Source organism: Gymnogyps californianus, chromosome 10, assembly GCF_018139145.2.
Source record: "Gymnogyps californianus isolate 813 chromosome 10, ASM1813914v2, whole genome shotgun sequence".
Lineage (NCBI taxonomy): Eukaryota > Metazoa > Chordata > Aves > Accipitriformes > Cathartidae > Gymnogyps > Gymnogyps californianus.
The window spans coordinates 6,690,788-6,708,438 of NC_059480.1; the positions used below are offsets into that span (position 1 = coordinate 6,690,788).

The window sequence follows — 17,651 nt, forward strand, 5'->3', positions numbered from 1 at the left end:
TTCCATGTTTAGACTGTTTCCAGTCCAGGGCCTTACCTGGGTTTCATGTCACAGCTTGCTTTTTACTTAACAGCAACCTCCACAATAAAACAGTACTATGTCCCGAGCTGTATTAGAGCTAATATTACACCAGAGCTTATAGAGTGTTGATGGGTTTTCTCTGGATGTACATGCATGGCAGTTCTAGGTTACTAGAAGCTAAATTAACAGATTGCGGGCTTTACAAAAAGGCTGTCAATTTTACAAATACATCTCCACACATCCCCATATCTTCTGTGCCAATGAGAAAAATGTGTCTTTGGCCTTTCAAGGGCACTTACTTCGCTAAATGATGATCTGCAGCTTCCACTATAGATAATGGTATAAAACCCAAATGGCTGCTGCAATGCTCCAATTTTTGATAAGTACAATAGCCTTTATTTCAGGCCATGGTATGTCTGGATCAGGGAAATTTTTGCTTGTTTTTGATTGGTGTAGCTCAGTCAATGATGGTGGACAGAAATGAATTGCAATTCTTTCAAGTGTTGTTCAGGGAAAAAGGAGAGGGTAAGCTAAAGGAGAAATAACTATTAACACAAAGGAAGCAGCTGGATTTAAGGTCTAATTAAGGGAGACTGCTGTTGGACTATGCCAGGGAAAAGCATTCATGAGGTGACAACAAAGTTGTTCATGTAAGGCAACTGAGAGACTTGAAGTGCAGGGGATTCAATTAAAAATGAAATGAAGACAATCAACCATCTCTTGTAAGTAGGAAAAGAAATATTGCACGTGAAGCTATATTTGGTGAATCAAGGAGGGATGACAAATCCCTGGACACTGAAAAACAGAGAAAGAGAACTCCGTAGTCTTGTCTTTTTCATCTTCGTCCAGAATGACTAGCACCAATAAGCTATTCTAAGTTTATTAAAACGGCAATCATTTGTCTATACCTGTCCTCAGTGAACCTTTTTATTTTCAATATATATTAGTGTGACCTGATTATTTCATGTGTAACAAAATCGTGAGGTTCAGCACCATGCAAAGAAGTCTTACAGTTTAGTAGGCAAACATTTAGTAGAAAAATAGTATATTATGGACTTTTGCCACTGCTGAATTCAGCCATCAAGCTGATCTTCGTGAAAGCTTCCATTAAGTGACTAAGCCTTTCTACAAACTTCACAGAAAACCCCAGTTCAACAGATTTCATTGTTGGGAGGGGTTTTTTGGGGGGATGAGGGGGGAAGGGAGGAGGAATTGGGTAACAGTTGCCTGCCATTAGAAAGTTTGTACTAACCAACATTTATTTATGAGAAAGGGGAGGAACTCTATTCTGCTCTGGAGTTCTCAGTAGCTCTTGATCATTCCGCATGCCCCACGTCATACCATGCTAGTGATCAAAGGAAGTGGGAAGAAACCATTCCATTCCTTCTTGGTGGGCCACATGTTTAATATAGCCAAATCCATATCACTGTCCAGTCAGTCAAAGCACTGAAGGCAGAAAAAGTAAGTAACAACAGGATGCTAGCCTTTCTCTGTTCAAACTAATGAATTGTTCTTTGCGGACCGCTGCCAGATAGAATTAAATAAATAAATAAATAAATAAAAAAATCCAGCCACTATGTACTAGACAGACAAACCTATTTCTTGCCCGTCCTCCATCTCACCCAGTTTTTCTTATGCCTTTTTTTTTTTGACTGTAGAGGAATCCTGTGATGATGACTGATGAATTCTAAACTAAGAATCTTTATTGGGAAAGAAAGACTAGTTTTAACATTTGTTTTCTTGACCATTTTTACATAAAATGCTATAGAGCTTGAAATAACTACAGAAAATAATAGCCAAAAGAATTTTTTGTAATGGAAAATTAAAATAGTCTTTACTACTTTCACACTAATTTTCCTTAGTGTGGCAATGTGGAATAATCTGACTTGTCACTTGCCAGCAATCATTAACCCTATGAGACACAAGATTCCACTGCAGTCCAAATGCCTTGAGACTTTTTTTCCTCTACCATCTATAAAGATACAACTACTCATCTTTTGGAAACTTTGTATAACCATGAACAACTTAAATGTATTATTCATGTCCAAGAAGTGCTGCAATACTACAGGAAAAATGTAATGTATCAAAAATCTAGCAGCATCCTAGCAAGTCGTAGGGCTAAGGAATGTGATAAAATAGGAAATCCAAAACTGACAGTGTTTCCAGAACCTGCCATACTTCTAATGTCAACAGAAGCTTTTCTGCCCAGAAATGCAGTAAACACCAATGCATCAGCATCACTGGTGTGGTATCCATATATTTCATCCATTGTCTAACACTAGAATTACAATTCTAAGTAATCCCTATACTTTTTGATATTTTTTAGTCATATATTCTATGCTTTGCAAAACCAGCAGGGCCACAACATACATCTCTGACACAGCTAAAGAGATGCTTATAAAACCAAGAATTAATACAACTCCAAAATAAGTCTCCTGTCTATGTGGGAGTCACTACAAAATAACTGCACCAGCAGTCATGCTGGCATTTGGCATGGCTTGTTTTTGGCAGGCAGCTCCAACCCTCAAAACTTACCAGCTACTATGTTCAACTTTTTCGTCAATTAGTCTAGTTTGGTAAAGCTGTATTGTTTTTAATGCTAAACAAAGAGTCATGTTTACAGTTATGAACCAACCTGAGTGCTGGTAAGAAAGGGAATCCTCTGTAGATCTTTCTATGGGCCGTTTGTTTTTCATGAATTCCTTCTTGGACTGGAGCAATCTGAGTGATTCATTGTAATGGTGCCTGCATTTAAAATAAAGGCTTCTGTGTGAGGTAATCCTCTCAGAGATGCACAAAGCGATTACCTGGCACTTTCAGATTCAAGAACACAGCCTGCTTTTATGCACTTTAGATTTGAATACAATTTGTTAAGAATTTAGCATATTCATTCTACCATGAGATTAGTATCAATGTAGTTAAAATTTTGCAGAATTCACCAGCAATCTCTGTAATGGCATTCTGGTTTTCAATTCCTTTTTGAAATTCTACCATTATGGTAATTTTGGTAGCAACATTACATTTAAAGCATTATGGAGGTTTTTGCTTGAAACAGGATTAAATCACACTTTGATCACTAGATTTAATTTCTTGATTAAATACAACCCCTCGTGATGATGTTTCTATAACGTGTGCTCAGTTTTCAGCAGGAGACATTCTTGTTCTCTCTCATCCTCTTTTCCACAAAAACATGTTCCTTGGGTTTTCACCTTGTGGTTTTCCCTTTCATTTTAATTAAAAGAATCACAATCCTGAGAAACTCAAAATATACAATTCTCATAAGATTTTTGACATCTGCTATGCTTCTATAATTACTGAGTTCAGATCCACGAAGGCAGGCAAGGACCCTTTCGTCAGTTTTTCCAGGTTTCTATTACTTTATTCTGTTGCTGCTCCTGATCACTGGTGCCCCACTGCAATACTGGTACTATGACCTCATGGTAGTGGCCCCTTCTTTGATCATGAAGGCAAGTGCCAGTCTTAGATCCAAACACCTAAACTCCCTTCCTTCCAAATCAGCATGGCCTTGCCTGTTTAGAATAGTCCCTGACTTGCAACATCCTGAGCCATGCTTAGGCATTGCTCATATTGGCACAAGCCAAAATAGTTTCAGGAAACAAGCTCACGGTTAAACAGGACAGGTAGACACAGATGCAAGCCAGTGTCCCATCTCTGTCTGGTACATCTATAGCCAAAGTGACCATCAGGTCTTATATAACTGTATCAAAGCAAAGATTATGAGTTACAAGGTACAGTCTGAATTCAGTACATGTACAAAGCCATAAATAACCCTTTGAATGTCTGGCCTAAGGAATGAATTTATAGTTTAGTGATTTAAATGTACACGCTTCAAATCATGCAAATACTTTTAGCCACAGGAATAAGTTGCACAAGTGTCAAGAACCTACACCTAGACAGGCTGCATAACAATCTCCAGTCATTTTTAATGCTCAGCCACTGGCTGAAGAAACTGCATGGACAACAGGTGAGGGACATACGGCGGTAGAGAGTAGGTAGCAGTAGCTTGGACTGTGCCTTCCTACATTTCTGTTTTTAACCCTGCCTTGTTGTAAACATGCTGATGCTATGTATAGTCAAGTACACTAACTTCATAGCATGGACTGACATTCTTGGGCCATGATTCAAAAATAAGAACTCTTGGCAAAGAGCTCACTGCAGGACTAATGTTACAAGTACTGCAAAATCGTAACTGCCAAAAGGTCTGTTCAGCAGGCGTTTCAAATGCTGGGGCAGGGAGGGTTATGTTATTTTCAAGATACACCAAAAAGGACAAACCAATCTGTCAGTTTATCAAGCATTTTCTGAACTGTGTATGAAGCTTTGAATAACTATATAATTAAATCACAAGCACAATTCAACGAAAGTTGGGTAAGATAGATCTTTGCCAATTCTAAATTAAGTCATAGTATATCTGTACCACAATCAAATCTACAGTACAAGAGGAATGAATGTAGTTCTTTGGTTACTGACAATACTGTTTTCTTGTCTAGGAAGAATATTCAGGAACAGCAGCTAAGTGGGAAATAGCTCTATCATGTTCCCTCCTCTCTAAAAAAAGCCTTGAGATAGTCTCCAACATTTCCATGCTCACTTAATGTGACAGGCAACTAATAGCACCACCACAAGTGGAATATGAGCTTTGCTGCTTAAAATTCTTTTATGTCATAACTATTTGGGAGCCTCTGCAAAATCCACAGGTTTTGATGAAATATGACAATTTCACTGCACTCAGGTAAAACAAGTACTGTAGGAAAAGGCCATTCATGTGTCTCAGGACACAATGTTCTACTGCAGTTAAGTGTACAATTCAAAATACTGATAAGAGGAGGCATTTAGGTACAATAATATTTTTTGCCTTTGCCTTGCAATAGCAAAATCTCTTTCTATTGGTACTGAAGTTTCCTACCTGAGGAAGCTTACAGTGAAGGCAGCAACTGGTTCTTGGTTCTTTAACCAGGGAAGAATCTATAGATTAACCTTCAATGCTTGTGAAGAAGCACAACTACACAATAAACCATTGCCTATTTATACTTGGTAAGGATCTAGCCCTAAAGCCACCTCTTTTTTTAATATTCATGTGTGACAGTTAAAATACAACATAAAGCCAAAATACCTACATGTGCTATTTCATCAGGGTGCTGCTTCTGCATTCAAGGGACAGGGTTCAGCATTAGATTATGGCACTGGTTCAGCTCATTAATACAGGTCATCATTTGGGAAAAAATGCTTTAAGCTCATTTCGCTCCTTAACAGGCATCCATTTTAACATTTTGTGAATTTATTTATAAAACTAGAGGTTCACTTTCTAGAGCGGCAGGAAGTTGGGCTGTTCATACCACATTGATACTACTTTCCGTGAGCAGAAAGTTATACATACAGGTTTTATTTATTGTACCTCTTATACTAAAGGACTCTGAAGTGGATTTACAATTTACAAACCCAATCTTGCAAGCAGTACTCACTTCAGCTGGAGCTGTGCAAGATCAAAGCCTTTGTAAGTAGGATCACCCGATCTGTAAGATTTGTGGCTGCTTCTCTGGAGGAAAATAGTTTTACAACACTGAAGTTTAGGAGAAAAATCCCATACCCGACCAATACTGCAGGACAGACCCTTTGGTGATTTCTCACACTGGAATATACAAGCGTGATTACAAAAAAGAACAGAGAAGTTTTCTGCAAAGACAGGGTAGTGTTGCTACCCTGTTCTTCCTCCCACCCTGATCCTATTCTGCTGGCTGGAGGGAAGAGGCAAATGAAGCAACTGGATGTCTATGTTCACTCAGCGAAGCAAATAAAAGCAGAAATAAAAGGCTCTACTAGGTTTTTTTGTAAGTATGTAGGGTATTCTTATGTATGCTTTTGTAAAGTAACAGGTCTGGTTTTTAATTGCTTTCACAGAGCCATAAGAGCTTTCTGGGCAGTTGCTGGAAGGCACATTTTAGAGCCTTAAGCTATACAAACAACTGTTTCCAGTTAGAAGGTAACCTAGAAAATGTAGATAGAAATGAACAATCATTGATAGTTCTTACAGCACACTTGCTTTCTTGAAAGACATCCTTTCACTTTAACAATATCTGTTGACTTCTCCAGCATCTACGTTTCCAAAAAGTGGCTAGCACAAGAAGTTTGTATTTTCATACCTTGCCCCATAATGCATTTATTACCAAGACCAACCATATGGGAAAAAGGCATGTTTTAACGTCCTTACATCAAGTTAACAGGTTTTGGACAAATTGTTTTATTTTTCCTTCCAGCACAAACCCACAGCAAACTCAGTGATTTTGAAGAAAACATGAGCAGTTATGGGCTTGGGTTTAACTTGCCATTAGAGTTAATAAGAAAAGTTTTCAAGGTTGTGTGAATAGATAAACCTGCAGGCATAATAATGCCAACATAGCTAAGCTGGAATAGGGATGCTCCTGAAGAATAGGTTTGTTTGTAAACTCTCTTACTTTCTGATTAAGATCTCTATATTACATGCTTTGAGACTTAAAAACAAGAGAAATAACATGAGAGCCAGGAACTTTGCTGCAGAACTCTTTCAGTTACTACAATTTTGCAAGACCCTTTCTTGGCAGAGGCTTTCCACATGCATCTAACTACTTAAATGGCACAAGTGCAGTACTGTGGTGTATTGCATACATCTGGGGAAAGCCTATCTGCTTTGCACTAGGAAAGGAAAGACTCCAGATGGGGAATACTGACTATGCAGCCTTTCTGAAGGAAAGTGATGTGAATTTTCATTGCTCACAGATCTAATACTTTATCTCATAGCAGATGATGCCATAAACAGACATGTTCTGCTTTGCTTGGGTGTTTTACATGAGTGAGTTCTGTGCATTGATCTGGTAGCCTGAGAGATTTTTGGCAATCAGTAACTTCATAAAGAAAGGGGGGGGGGGGGGGGGGAAGTAATTACCTTAATACTTTTACTGTCTCTGTCCACGTCTCCTGCTCACTCTCCCATGGATCAACTCGAATCCAGTCAGATGTCTCCAGTGCTAGTTTAGCCATTGCTATCCGGTGCCTTGCTGAAACCAAGCCTTTCTTTCTGTAGTCATCATTAACAGGAGACATTATGCCTTCAATCACCTGATACCTTCCTTTTGAAAAAAAGAAAAATAAGTCATCTTCATGGAATCTTGAAAATTTAGGGTGGACGGGACCTTGGGAGCTCATCTAGTCCAACCTCTTCAAAGCATGGTTAACTTGAAAGTTATAAGAGGCTACGAACAAGCTGATCTAGGTATTATTTTTAATACAGAAACAGCAATATACAAAATTAAAAAGCAGCCTTCTTGTTCCTCTGTGAACTGCCCACAATTGCCATCGATGTTTATCCTATTAGATGATTCAAAAAGGAAAGCCGGATGAACATACAATTTTCAAGCAAGTAGAGACGTTTATAATTTATGATGCAAACTATCAAAATTGCTAGTATAATTAAGTTTTATATTCCAGTAAGTACAGCTTTTATATAGCCAGAGCAATGGATGACTTAACTGACCACTGCTTTGTTCTTAAGCATCTGATGCTTGTTATTTATCAAAATCACTGTGCCTTTTCATTGTGTTAAAGCAAGAATTATAGCATATTACTGCAGCTGTGATTAATGTGATCCAGACAAATCAGAAGATTCAAGAAAAAAGATGGGGCTAATGGAGTCTAAAATGAGACTTACAGCACTATGCTCCAAACATCAGCTTAGCAGCCATTAAAGACCCTTTCTATCTGGCTGATCATGTTAATTAAATTTGAAAATATGCCCATATTTTTCTACTCCTGTAACATAATGTAATCATTAACACAACAAGCTCTTTTTGTTAGACTTTGCAGTTCTGGCTTCAAATCGGGAAACAAAAATGTAGCTCTCATTTTAATAAATCAACAGGGAAATAAAGCGCTGATATGAGCTGCATCCCTCAAGAAACAGAGAGGAGAGAAAGGGTGTTTCAAATAAACAGAAATGAAACAACATGATTTCTAATGTAACATATGCATTTTAAATAACTATGATAAACATGATACCAAAGGGGGAAAAAAGCCTCTTCCTTTTTTCTAATTCAATTGTTTCAACAAAGAAACTTAAAGAATGCAGCAAGTTCCCTCTATTGCTTTGTAATGAAAATGATACCCCTGGACTCATAATTTCTGGTACTGGCACACGACAATTTAATATTCTAAAATGACAACTTAGTAACTTCACATTTATTTTGATGTAATAGGGTAAAATTTTCAGAAGAACTTAAGCGAGTTGGATTTAAAAAACAGCATTAAAATTCAATGAGATTTACAGGCCTGTCTCCTGTTAAAATGTCAGTCCAAACTATCCTGTATTTCAAAACATTTTCATTATAGGCAAAATGGTCAATAGAGCAAGATAAAATTTTCCAGAAACATGCAAAGATGTGTACATACATCTCTTGATCTGAAACTGGAAATATTACCACTTGACATATGAACAATTATTCTCTGATACTTTGATAATATACAATGCGATAACAAATTCTATTTTAAAGGGAAATTACAGTTTGAATTCATTAATGTTACCCTTATTAAAAGGTTTTTCTTACATAACAATTTTCTTTTCCACATTTCAGTTCCTTTCTTTTCAGTTTCTACAGATATAAATTGTTCCCTTATATTTTAAATGAACATATTAAATGTAAAAATTAAAATTGTGTGAGATCATGCTAGCCAAGAATGATTTCAACTCTGCCATATCCTTGAGAGCTGTAAAGATTTCAGTCTCTAGTCTGGCCTAGAACTGCACAAATTGGATGAGATAAGAGCTTCTGATGCCACATCAGCTTGTTCCAAAGCAGAAATGAAACCAAATGGAAGACAAAAATCAAGGTTGCTAATACTTAAGGTACCAAAAGTCAAATACAATAACTGTTTGAGATGACTTACAACAACTGAGTAACCCAGCACTATGCAAACATGATGCACATGAGAACCTTCCACCTAAAAATACAAGATTTACCACTCAAAATACAGGAGAATATTTTATTACTGGCCCTAAATAACTTGTGTCCTCTACAGTAATTTAAAAGTTCACCTATTCAAATAGGTCCCTCAATTTTGGCAGGCATACAAAGAGGAAATAATTAAATTCTGCCATCTTGGGTGTTTTTTAATTTCCACTGCAATTCTCTTCTCTGTCCCATAAATTATTACAGGTACTTTCAAACCTTGGTACAGAATTATCTTCAAATTCTATTCCTTTGGAATGCTATTTGTTTTCATCATGAAGTGTGTTATCATTGCTTGTCCTAAGTAAGTGTAAAAATCCTCCAGGCCCTTAAGTGGCTTTTTTTTTCAAAACGTACCTATCAAAAGCAGCAAAAAATTTCCTCTTGCTATGAACTTACATCCTCTAAGAACTACTTAGGATAACTGCTTAGAAAACTAAATATAACAAAAGTAATGAAACAAAATATGTCCCTCAAACATGTTAAAGTAGTATTATTAATTAAAACAGGTATTTAGTATTCCGTTATAAAGGTCACTGTAAGTTGTCACAAACACTAACACAAATTGTAATGTTGAATTAGTTTATTAATATTAAATCAAATTTATCAGATGCCAATTTCATATAAAATTGTATGTGTACTTTGGTGGGGCTTTTAAAGATATAATTTCATCTAGTAGTAAGTCTGTGATTTACTATGAGAAACTATACAAAAAGTAAATAATAAAAGTAAATAACCACTATAGAAAACCAAATAAAAGAAATACTTCCATACATTTAACTCTCGCCCACTACTTATCTTCCTCTCAGTGTCACAGGAAAATCCACAACAGACTGGAAAGTCCTGCAGCTTTATGGTGTTATCCTACCCAGCGAGCAGGAATGACCCCATTGCTGTTCCTCCTTCTGTCGTCTCCTGAGCAGGTTGCAATAGGACTTTGTGCCTGAGTGCTGCTTTATTTCACCCCTTTTCCAAGATGCTGTTAAATAAGTGTTATGAAATAGTACTGTCTTAGTATAAACAAAGTTTGTATAAACTTTACTCCCTGCAGAACAGTGCCTACAAAACGTAAGCCTCTTGCATTTCTATGACAATTGAGAATTAGGCACATCTGTTTATCCAGCCTGATTCTTTATACCACAGTAACTACCCCAAGTAGTATCTTCTAGATAAAAGTTTAGATTTACAGCACATCACTATGAACAGGCAGTACCAATGTACATTAGTCATAAGCAATGACAGTATCAAAAGATGCATGTTTCATGCTAAGTTTACCATGTGGAAGATTTTATGGTTTCATATGACTGAAAACAGCAGATGAGCCAACACACTTATTTTAACATAGTTTGGTACCTTCCTGTTAAAACTCCAAAGCTTTAAAAGTTTCACTGATGTAGACTTACGTAAAAATATTACAGACAAATGCCAATCTCATCTCTAGGTTACAATGAAACTCCTTATCATTCAGTATTCAGCTCTCCCAACTTATACTTTATAATAGAAAAAAAACAGAGTTAGACTTGCTGGTAGTTTCTATGACATCAATTAAATGTGACACCAACTCAAATATGCAAATTTTCCCTTCCTGCAGATAGGGACATTAGTTTAAAGACCATATAGCTCTCATCCACAGGGAAAAAAACCCAAAAATCAACACCTCCTCCCAAAACCACACCTGAACACCAGAAAAACCCCAAACCACCAAACCAAAAAACCGCAAACACCAAAAAAACCAAAACCGAAACTACCTCAAAGCCCAAACACCAAATAAACCCCCCAAACCCCCAAAAACCCAAACACCAAAAAACCCCCACCAACACAAACACCCCAGAAAACCCGCCCACTGAAAACCAAACACCAAAAAACCTCCCCGCAAATTCCACACACGTTAATCATGATGACAGTTTTTAAGTCACTGCCTATCTAAGGTTTCTGTCCTATGTATCCAAAGTCTGTAAGCATGAGCCAAAGAAAATTCCCTGGGCTTTATGTTGTTCTCTGGAGACTGCCCCAATTTCCTTTTCAGCACTGGACAAGAGACTAACTTCTATTTAGTAGAGCATTAATGTGAACAATTGCAGGACATGGGATTACAAATTTTTGGTTTGAGTTTTGGAAGGTTTGTGCAGGAATAAGCCTGTTCTCTGCTTCATTAAGCCTGTTCTAAGCACATAAAGTTACCTATATATCTAAGATTTAACAAAATGAGGCTGATGAACAGTTCAAATTTTACTGCATAGTACGTACACAACATCAAATACATAAATAACAAAAATCACTTTGATTGCCGAGGAGTCAGTCCTCCTTCATGAGGGAAGTGGCAGGTATTTCAAAATGTAAAATGATGTAAAACTCGCTATCAGAAGTGAACAATGTTGGAAAATAGTTACAATACAATCTCATGTTCTAACCAGCTAAGATGCAACAAGAGCTTACATTAATGTAAGTTTTCATTTCTTCACTGAAACAACCAGTGGCACATTTGCTTTTACAAATATGGTTAGTTAACTGCATTATTTAATTTCTTTAGAATCAGCCTTCTATGTGTGACTATGCATACATTAAAATCACATGATAACATTCTGTATTGAAGTAATAGTAATAGTTTCCTTTGAACCCACAAGAAATCAACAGTTATCCTCCCAGAACTCTCAGCCTACTAATGCTAGGAAAACAAATACAAGGATTTGTCATTGTTCCATTTAAACCAAAATGTTAATTTTATTTATAGGTTATAATTGACTAGGGTGGAGGGAGGGATATCTAACATCTTTGTGCAGATGCCATGTAGGGGAGAAAATGAAAACAAAAACCACCACGTAATGACTAGATACAAGTAATCCCAAATATTTGAGTTGTTCAAAACGATTTACAGACTAAATATCAAAAAAATACCATCCTATGCTTACCTTCCCATGACATGTATGTAGAGATTGCTAAGCATGAAAAAGGAAAAGAAAATGGGCAAGATTTTTTTACTTCATGTTCAGTCACCTTCTGCGAGGGGAATTCCACAAAAGGAAAATCAAAGGTGTAAACAATTCAGCAATCATTGCATTGAAAGGCAGCATAAACAACAAATATATCAGAGCAGTAATGGACAATCTTTTCGGATAGCTCTCTATAGGATGGATGACTTTACCTTCACCACTTCAGAGTGCCTGAAAGATGCATTCACTGAATTAGATGAGGTGTGCAAAAATTGTAGTGACAGATGCCATACGAGTACCTAGACAAACATAAATCATATCCACCTGGTTGAGTGAACTACAGGGCCTGAAGATGCAGATTTACCTCTGTAGTCAGACAGCCACTCAAATACATTGCGACTTCAGGAACTCTCCTCAACAGCTGAACTGAGCATGCACAATGATCAGTCCTCAAATAAAAGCTGAATGATCTCCACACATCACATCCATAATAAACGTTTCGTATCAAGACCTCAAAATACAGCTTCACTTCTATAGAGTTCATCGGATTTGGACAAAAAGAAGGAAAGGCAGTTTCTTGACAGCTATGAAAATTATTATTTCCTCCAGAAAGGAAGGCTAAAACCACCATCTTGAGAGTAACAATGTGAATAATAAAGTATTGTAGCTCTACTCACAGGACACCTTATTCTGAAATGCTCTCATCCAAGCTGATTTCTGCCATGTAACATGACTGGGAAGCAATGGTTCTCTTCAGAGATGCTACAAAACAGATGACTAGGATTCCAAAGTCACACACAGGGCATAACCCAAATACCACTGCAAGCAGGGGATGTCCACCCCTTATTCCGCTGGGTTTTAGAGTAAGACAACAAAACTTGTGGAACAGAAAGATGCCTACACTTCTTCCACTTTGAAAAGCACTCCTTAAATTCCGAAAAAGGTTAGGACCTAAACTGTATGCACTGATAACAGTATTCAGAAAACTGAGTTTTATGTAACAACAGAAGCATTTTCTTTAGGGATGTGGTATATCTTGAGATGTCTTAAGATTTATGCTTTTGCTGCTTTGATTTGCACCTCTGCAAAGTGCACTCTATAGCTTAAATTCTTTCTGAATGCTACGCCACACATGCATCCCTCTTCAGGCATCTTTCAAGGGTAGGGCGTAATACAATTAACCAAGTACTGCTTTATTTAAGCAAGCACTGCTGTAAATCTTGTAATAAAAAAAAAAAAATCAAAGATTTGTTTCCTTTTGATTTTTAAAGTTCAGTTAATTTTAACTAATGTCTGTCAATATTTATTGTATATGTAGTGAGTAACTACTGCTGATCTAATGCTATTCCAATCATATATCTGTATTGCTATACACACTACCAAAACAGTAGGATCAAACCAGGGTTATTTTGTGTTGTTTTCAAATTCCAGTTATCAGAATTGTTGCAGGAAAACAAATTGAAGTCTGTGCATTTATGCTGACTTAGAATCACAGAATTGTTTAGGTTGGAAGAGACCTTTAAGATCATCGAGTTCAACTATAAACCTAACACTGCCAAGTCCACCACTAAACCATGTCCCTAAGCACCACATCTACATGTTTTTTAAATACCTCCAGCGATGGTGACTCAACCACTTCCCTGGGCAGCCTGTTCCAATGCTTGACAACCGTTTCAGTCAAGAAATTTTTCCTAATATCCAATCTAAACCTCCCCTGGCACAACTTGAGGCTGTTTCTTCTCATCCTATCACTTGTTACTTGGGAAAAGAGACTGACACCCACCTCACTACACCCTCCTTTCAGGTAGTTGTAGAGAGTGCTAAGGCCTTCCCTGAGCCTCCTTTTCTCCAGGCTAAACAACCCCAGTTCCCTCAGCCGCTCCTCATACGACTTGTGCTCTAGACCCTTCACCAGCTTCGTTGTTTTTCTTTGGACACGCTCCAGCACCTCAACGTCTGTCTTGTAGTAAAGGGCCCAAAACTGAACACAGTATTTGAGGTGCGGCCTCACCAGTGTGGAGTACAGGGGGACGATCACTTCCCTGGTCCTGCTGGCCACACTATTTCTGATACAAGCCAGGATGCTATTGGCCTTCTTGGCCACCTGGGCACACTGCCGGCCCATATTCAGCCGGCTGTCGACCAACACCCCCAGGTCCTTTTCCACCAGGCAGCTTTCCAGCCACTCTTCCCCAAGCCTGTAGCGTTGCATGGGGTTGTTGTCACCCAAGTGCAGGACCCGGCACTTAGCCTTGTTGAACCTCATATAATTGGCCGGGGCCCATTGATCCAGCCTGTCCAGATCCCTCTGTAGAGCCTTCCTACCCTCAAGCACATCAACACTCCTGCCCAACTTGGTGTCATCTGCAAACTTACTGAGGGTGCACTCAATCCCCTTGTCCAGATCATTGATAAAGATATTAAACAGAACTGGCCTCAATACTGAGCCCTGGGGAACACCACTTGTGACTGGACACCAACTGGATTTAACTCCATTCACCACAACTCTTTGGGCCCAGCCATCCAGTTAATTTTTTACCCAGCGAAGAGCACGCCTGTCCAAGCCATGAGCAGCCAGTTTCTCCAGGAGAACGCTGTGGGAAATGGTGTCAAAGGCTTTACTAAAGTCTACGTAGACAACATCCACAGCCTTTCCCTCATCCATTAAGCGGATCACCTTGTCAGAGAAGGAGATCAGGTTAGTTAAGCAGGACCTGCTTGACTTGACTTGCTGCTGTTACAATCTGTTCCTATCCCTTTCTTGAAAATATCGGTCCATTTTAATCAGATGCAGCCCTCGAACAGCATAAACTTCTAAGTTCCCAAGGCTGGTTAGTGACTAATTACTCCTTGGACTTCTCAGCTCTGCTGTCCAGCGCTGCATCTGACATAACCCATTGATTGCGTCACATTTTTCCAAAGTTTTCATAAGATAGTAATTCATTTTCCTTCACCTCCCCCTTGCATCTGTCTTGTCACAGATAGAAACATCTTGCCTTTCATACCCTCCTCCTTTGCCCTCTATCCCTTTTGGTCTTATCTGGAAACTTGGTGATGTAAGTATCCTCCACTGGCAATACTTGGGAAACAAGGTTTTAAACATAGGTTGATTCTAGTGCTATTTCTTTGGACTTTATGACCAAATGAGAAATACAGTCGAAGACAAATAAAAGCATCTGGCATTAGATATTAACAGACTGGAAAGGTATTTGCCACAGTCAGTGTAAGTTTCAAGAAATAATTTTAAAACAAGTGATTGAATCTGAGAAGATTCTAGCTATGTGTAAGGATGTGTAGAGTCAAATTCACATGAGTAGACACAAAAATCCAGATAAAGAGAATCATTAGTTATTCAATCACACGTAGCTATGTCTGTTGTATTTAAAAAGCGGCATGACAAGATTTGTCGACTGACGTAACAGAAAAAGGATGAATTACTTGACATGTGGCAATGAAACTGCAGATACTGCTTAAAGGATCAGAAACTCAAAAAAATTCCCTACTTAAAATAGAGATATATGAAAAATAAGATTAGACAGCATTTGAAACTGAAGCGATATGCAAAAAGCTGGCAGACAGAATTACTGGAGATGTCAGTCAGGATGCACATCAGGGATAGTCATGTCATTCGTAACAGTAAAACCTGACTGTGAAGTCAACTCCAGCCAAGCTATTGCGCAACTCATCGTTTCTGCCCGATTTGTGATTGAGTAGAAATACTGAAGTAGCACCAAAGTCATTCTCACAGCCTACAAAAGATCGCCTTTCATGCTAGTTAATTCTTCACTCATGCTAGTTACTTTTTCAGGCATTCAGTGTGTATGTTAGCTTGGAATTGCATTGTTCTCACTGAGAAGGGAATCATTGTGAATATGGCAGACCACTACCTCACTTCAAACAAGCTTTAGTCATGTACAACCATTGTCCTCCAGCCCTACTAGCAGCTCCCAGTCTGCAACTAGTGCTTCTTCTCAGCAAATAAGCTCCAATTTCTCCTCTCCTTCCCTGGGTAATCGCAGAAGCAGAAACAGAACTAAAAACATGAGAGAATGACCAACTGATTTCCTGGGTGGGAACGGTTCTGCCATAAAACAGGCATCCAGAATCGATCATTTTTATAGCATGTTGCCAACCCCTTCTGTTTGAGAAACTGTCTTCACCATAGCAAGAAAGACCATATACCAGATTTGTATGTATCCATACATATAAACACATATATCTACATTTATAGTTACTTCAAATAAAGCTGCCTCTACTTGGGATGGGTAAAGCTTCCACAAGCTAACTGAGGATTCTTGGTTTGCAAACATCCTGGGTTAAGCATTCAGAAAGTGCAATGACGACACTGTAGGCAACCCAGACACAAATGAAGGCCCCTTCTTTAATGCATGAACTACTTATACTAGTAAGATGCCACACATTAAACTAAGAAGTCAAAAAGTAAGTCACATCCTTAGTTAGTCACAACTAAGCACTGATGTTAGAGAGGTGCAATGTAATGCACAACTTTCATTTCAGCCTTTCAAAATTTCATTTTAAATATGATTTTCACTAGACTTGTTTAAGTAAACTGCTCTGAGTAAGGGGTGGAGTCTTGTTACACAGACCCTGGAGCAGACCAGACAATGAATTGTGATTTAGACAGAATGATAATTCATTTCCCAGTTCAATTCTTCTTTCAAGGTAAAGAAATAAGTTACTGTACTATAACATATGACTTAAACAGAAGTACCAACTGGTCTCACATTGCTTTTCTACTCCTTGCACACCTAGGCAGCAGAAGCAGTTATAAAATTACAGTGAGAAAAGCCAATTCAAATCCTTTTTTAACCCTTTCTTTCTAGCCCTGCAGGAGCAACAAAATAATTTTAAAGTTACAATAGAGACTCATAGAGACAGCTCTCAGAGCCGGTTGTGTAATTCTTCCTCATGAAAGTCAAAGTGTTCTCACAGTACATGGCGAGCATGTAGTTGCTGCTTTTACTGCACAATGGTATCAGTGGGTTACCAGATTCTTTCACCCCCTCCCCACAATCTGACGGACAGATTTTTTTACTGTTCAGGTTCCTACTGAATCACTTCCCTAGGAACTTCTCTGTCAGGTTCCAATAAACTATGATTCCCTTCCAACCTCTTCCAGAAACATATGTGTATATTTTAGCTGCCAGATGGAAAAAAAATAAAAGCCTCAGCAACTAAGTAGTTGATCAAGCTTATAGTTCAATGCTTCTCAGTAGCTTTTCTGATCCTTGCTTAAGTTCCTGATGTTACTCACCTTTCTCCTTTGTTGCCGAAACTTTCTAGCCTGCTGACATCTAGCTTTTCTGATCTCCTTTATGAGGAAATTATTTTGCTAGGGGAGATAACTCGCACCTCTTAGTGAAGATGGATAATGAATAATTAACATTTCATCTTTTCTCCAGTTTCACACGGCTGTCAAAACTGCTAACTGTAACACTTCTTCATATTAAAACACAATGTATCATAAAAGCATGAAATTTGAACATAAATGTTTCTTCTCAGTTTCAAAATTGTTAAGCATACTCTTTCATGGATCACGAATATGATCCTAAAACTGCTGATAAAACTTTCAGTTTATTTGCATGAATGCTTGCTTATGGACTGAGTCAAAGGAAAAGGTAATGCTAGACTTTCTATATTGAATATGCCATGAAAGCCTAATATTGAATGATTAATAAACAAT

General features: G+C 38.0%; 1 protein-coding gene across 5 annotated transcripts in view; it reads right to left on the reverse strand.

Annotated features, from left to right (window-relative positions):
* Nucleotides 1-17,651, reverse strand: part of NMNAT3 (nicotinamide nucleotide adenylyltransferase 3) — a 33,443-nt gene that overhangs the window by 3,386 nt on the left and 12,406 nt on the right. For 4 of the 5 annotated variants that reach the window (XM_050902346.1, XM_050902347.1, XM_050902345.1 and 1 more), the window contains 2 exons: nt 6,962-7,145; nt 2,657-2,766 (listed from right to left, as the gene is read on the reverse strand). In XM_050902346.1, coding sequence (XP_050758303.1) covers nt 2,657-2,766; nt 6,962-7,145 — 294 coding nt within the window. The remainder of the gene's footprint in view (nt 1-2,656; nt 2,767-6,961; nt 7,146-17,651) is intronic. The other variant, XM_050902350.1, reaches the window with a different exon arrangement.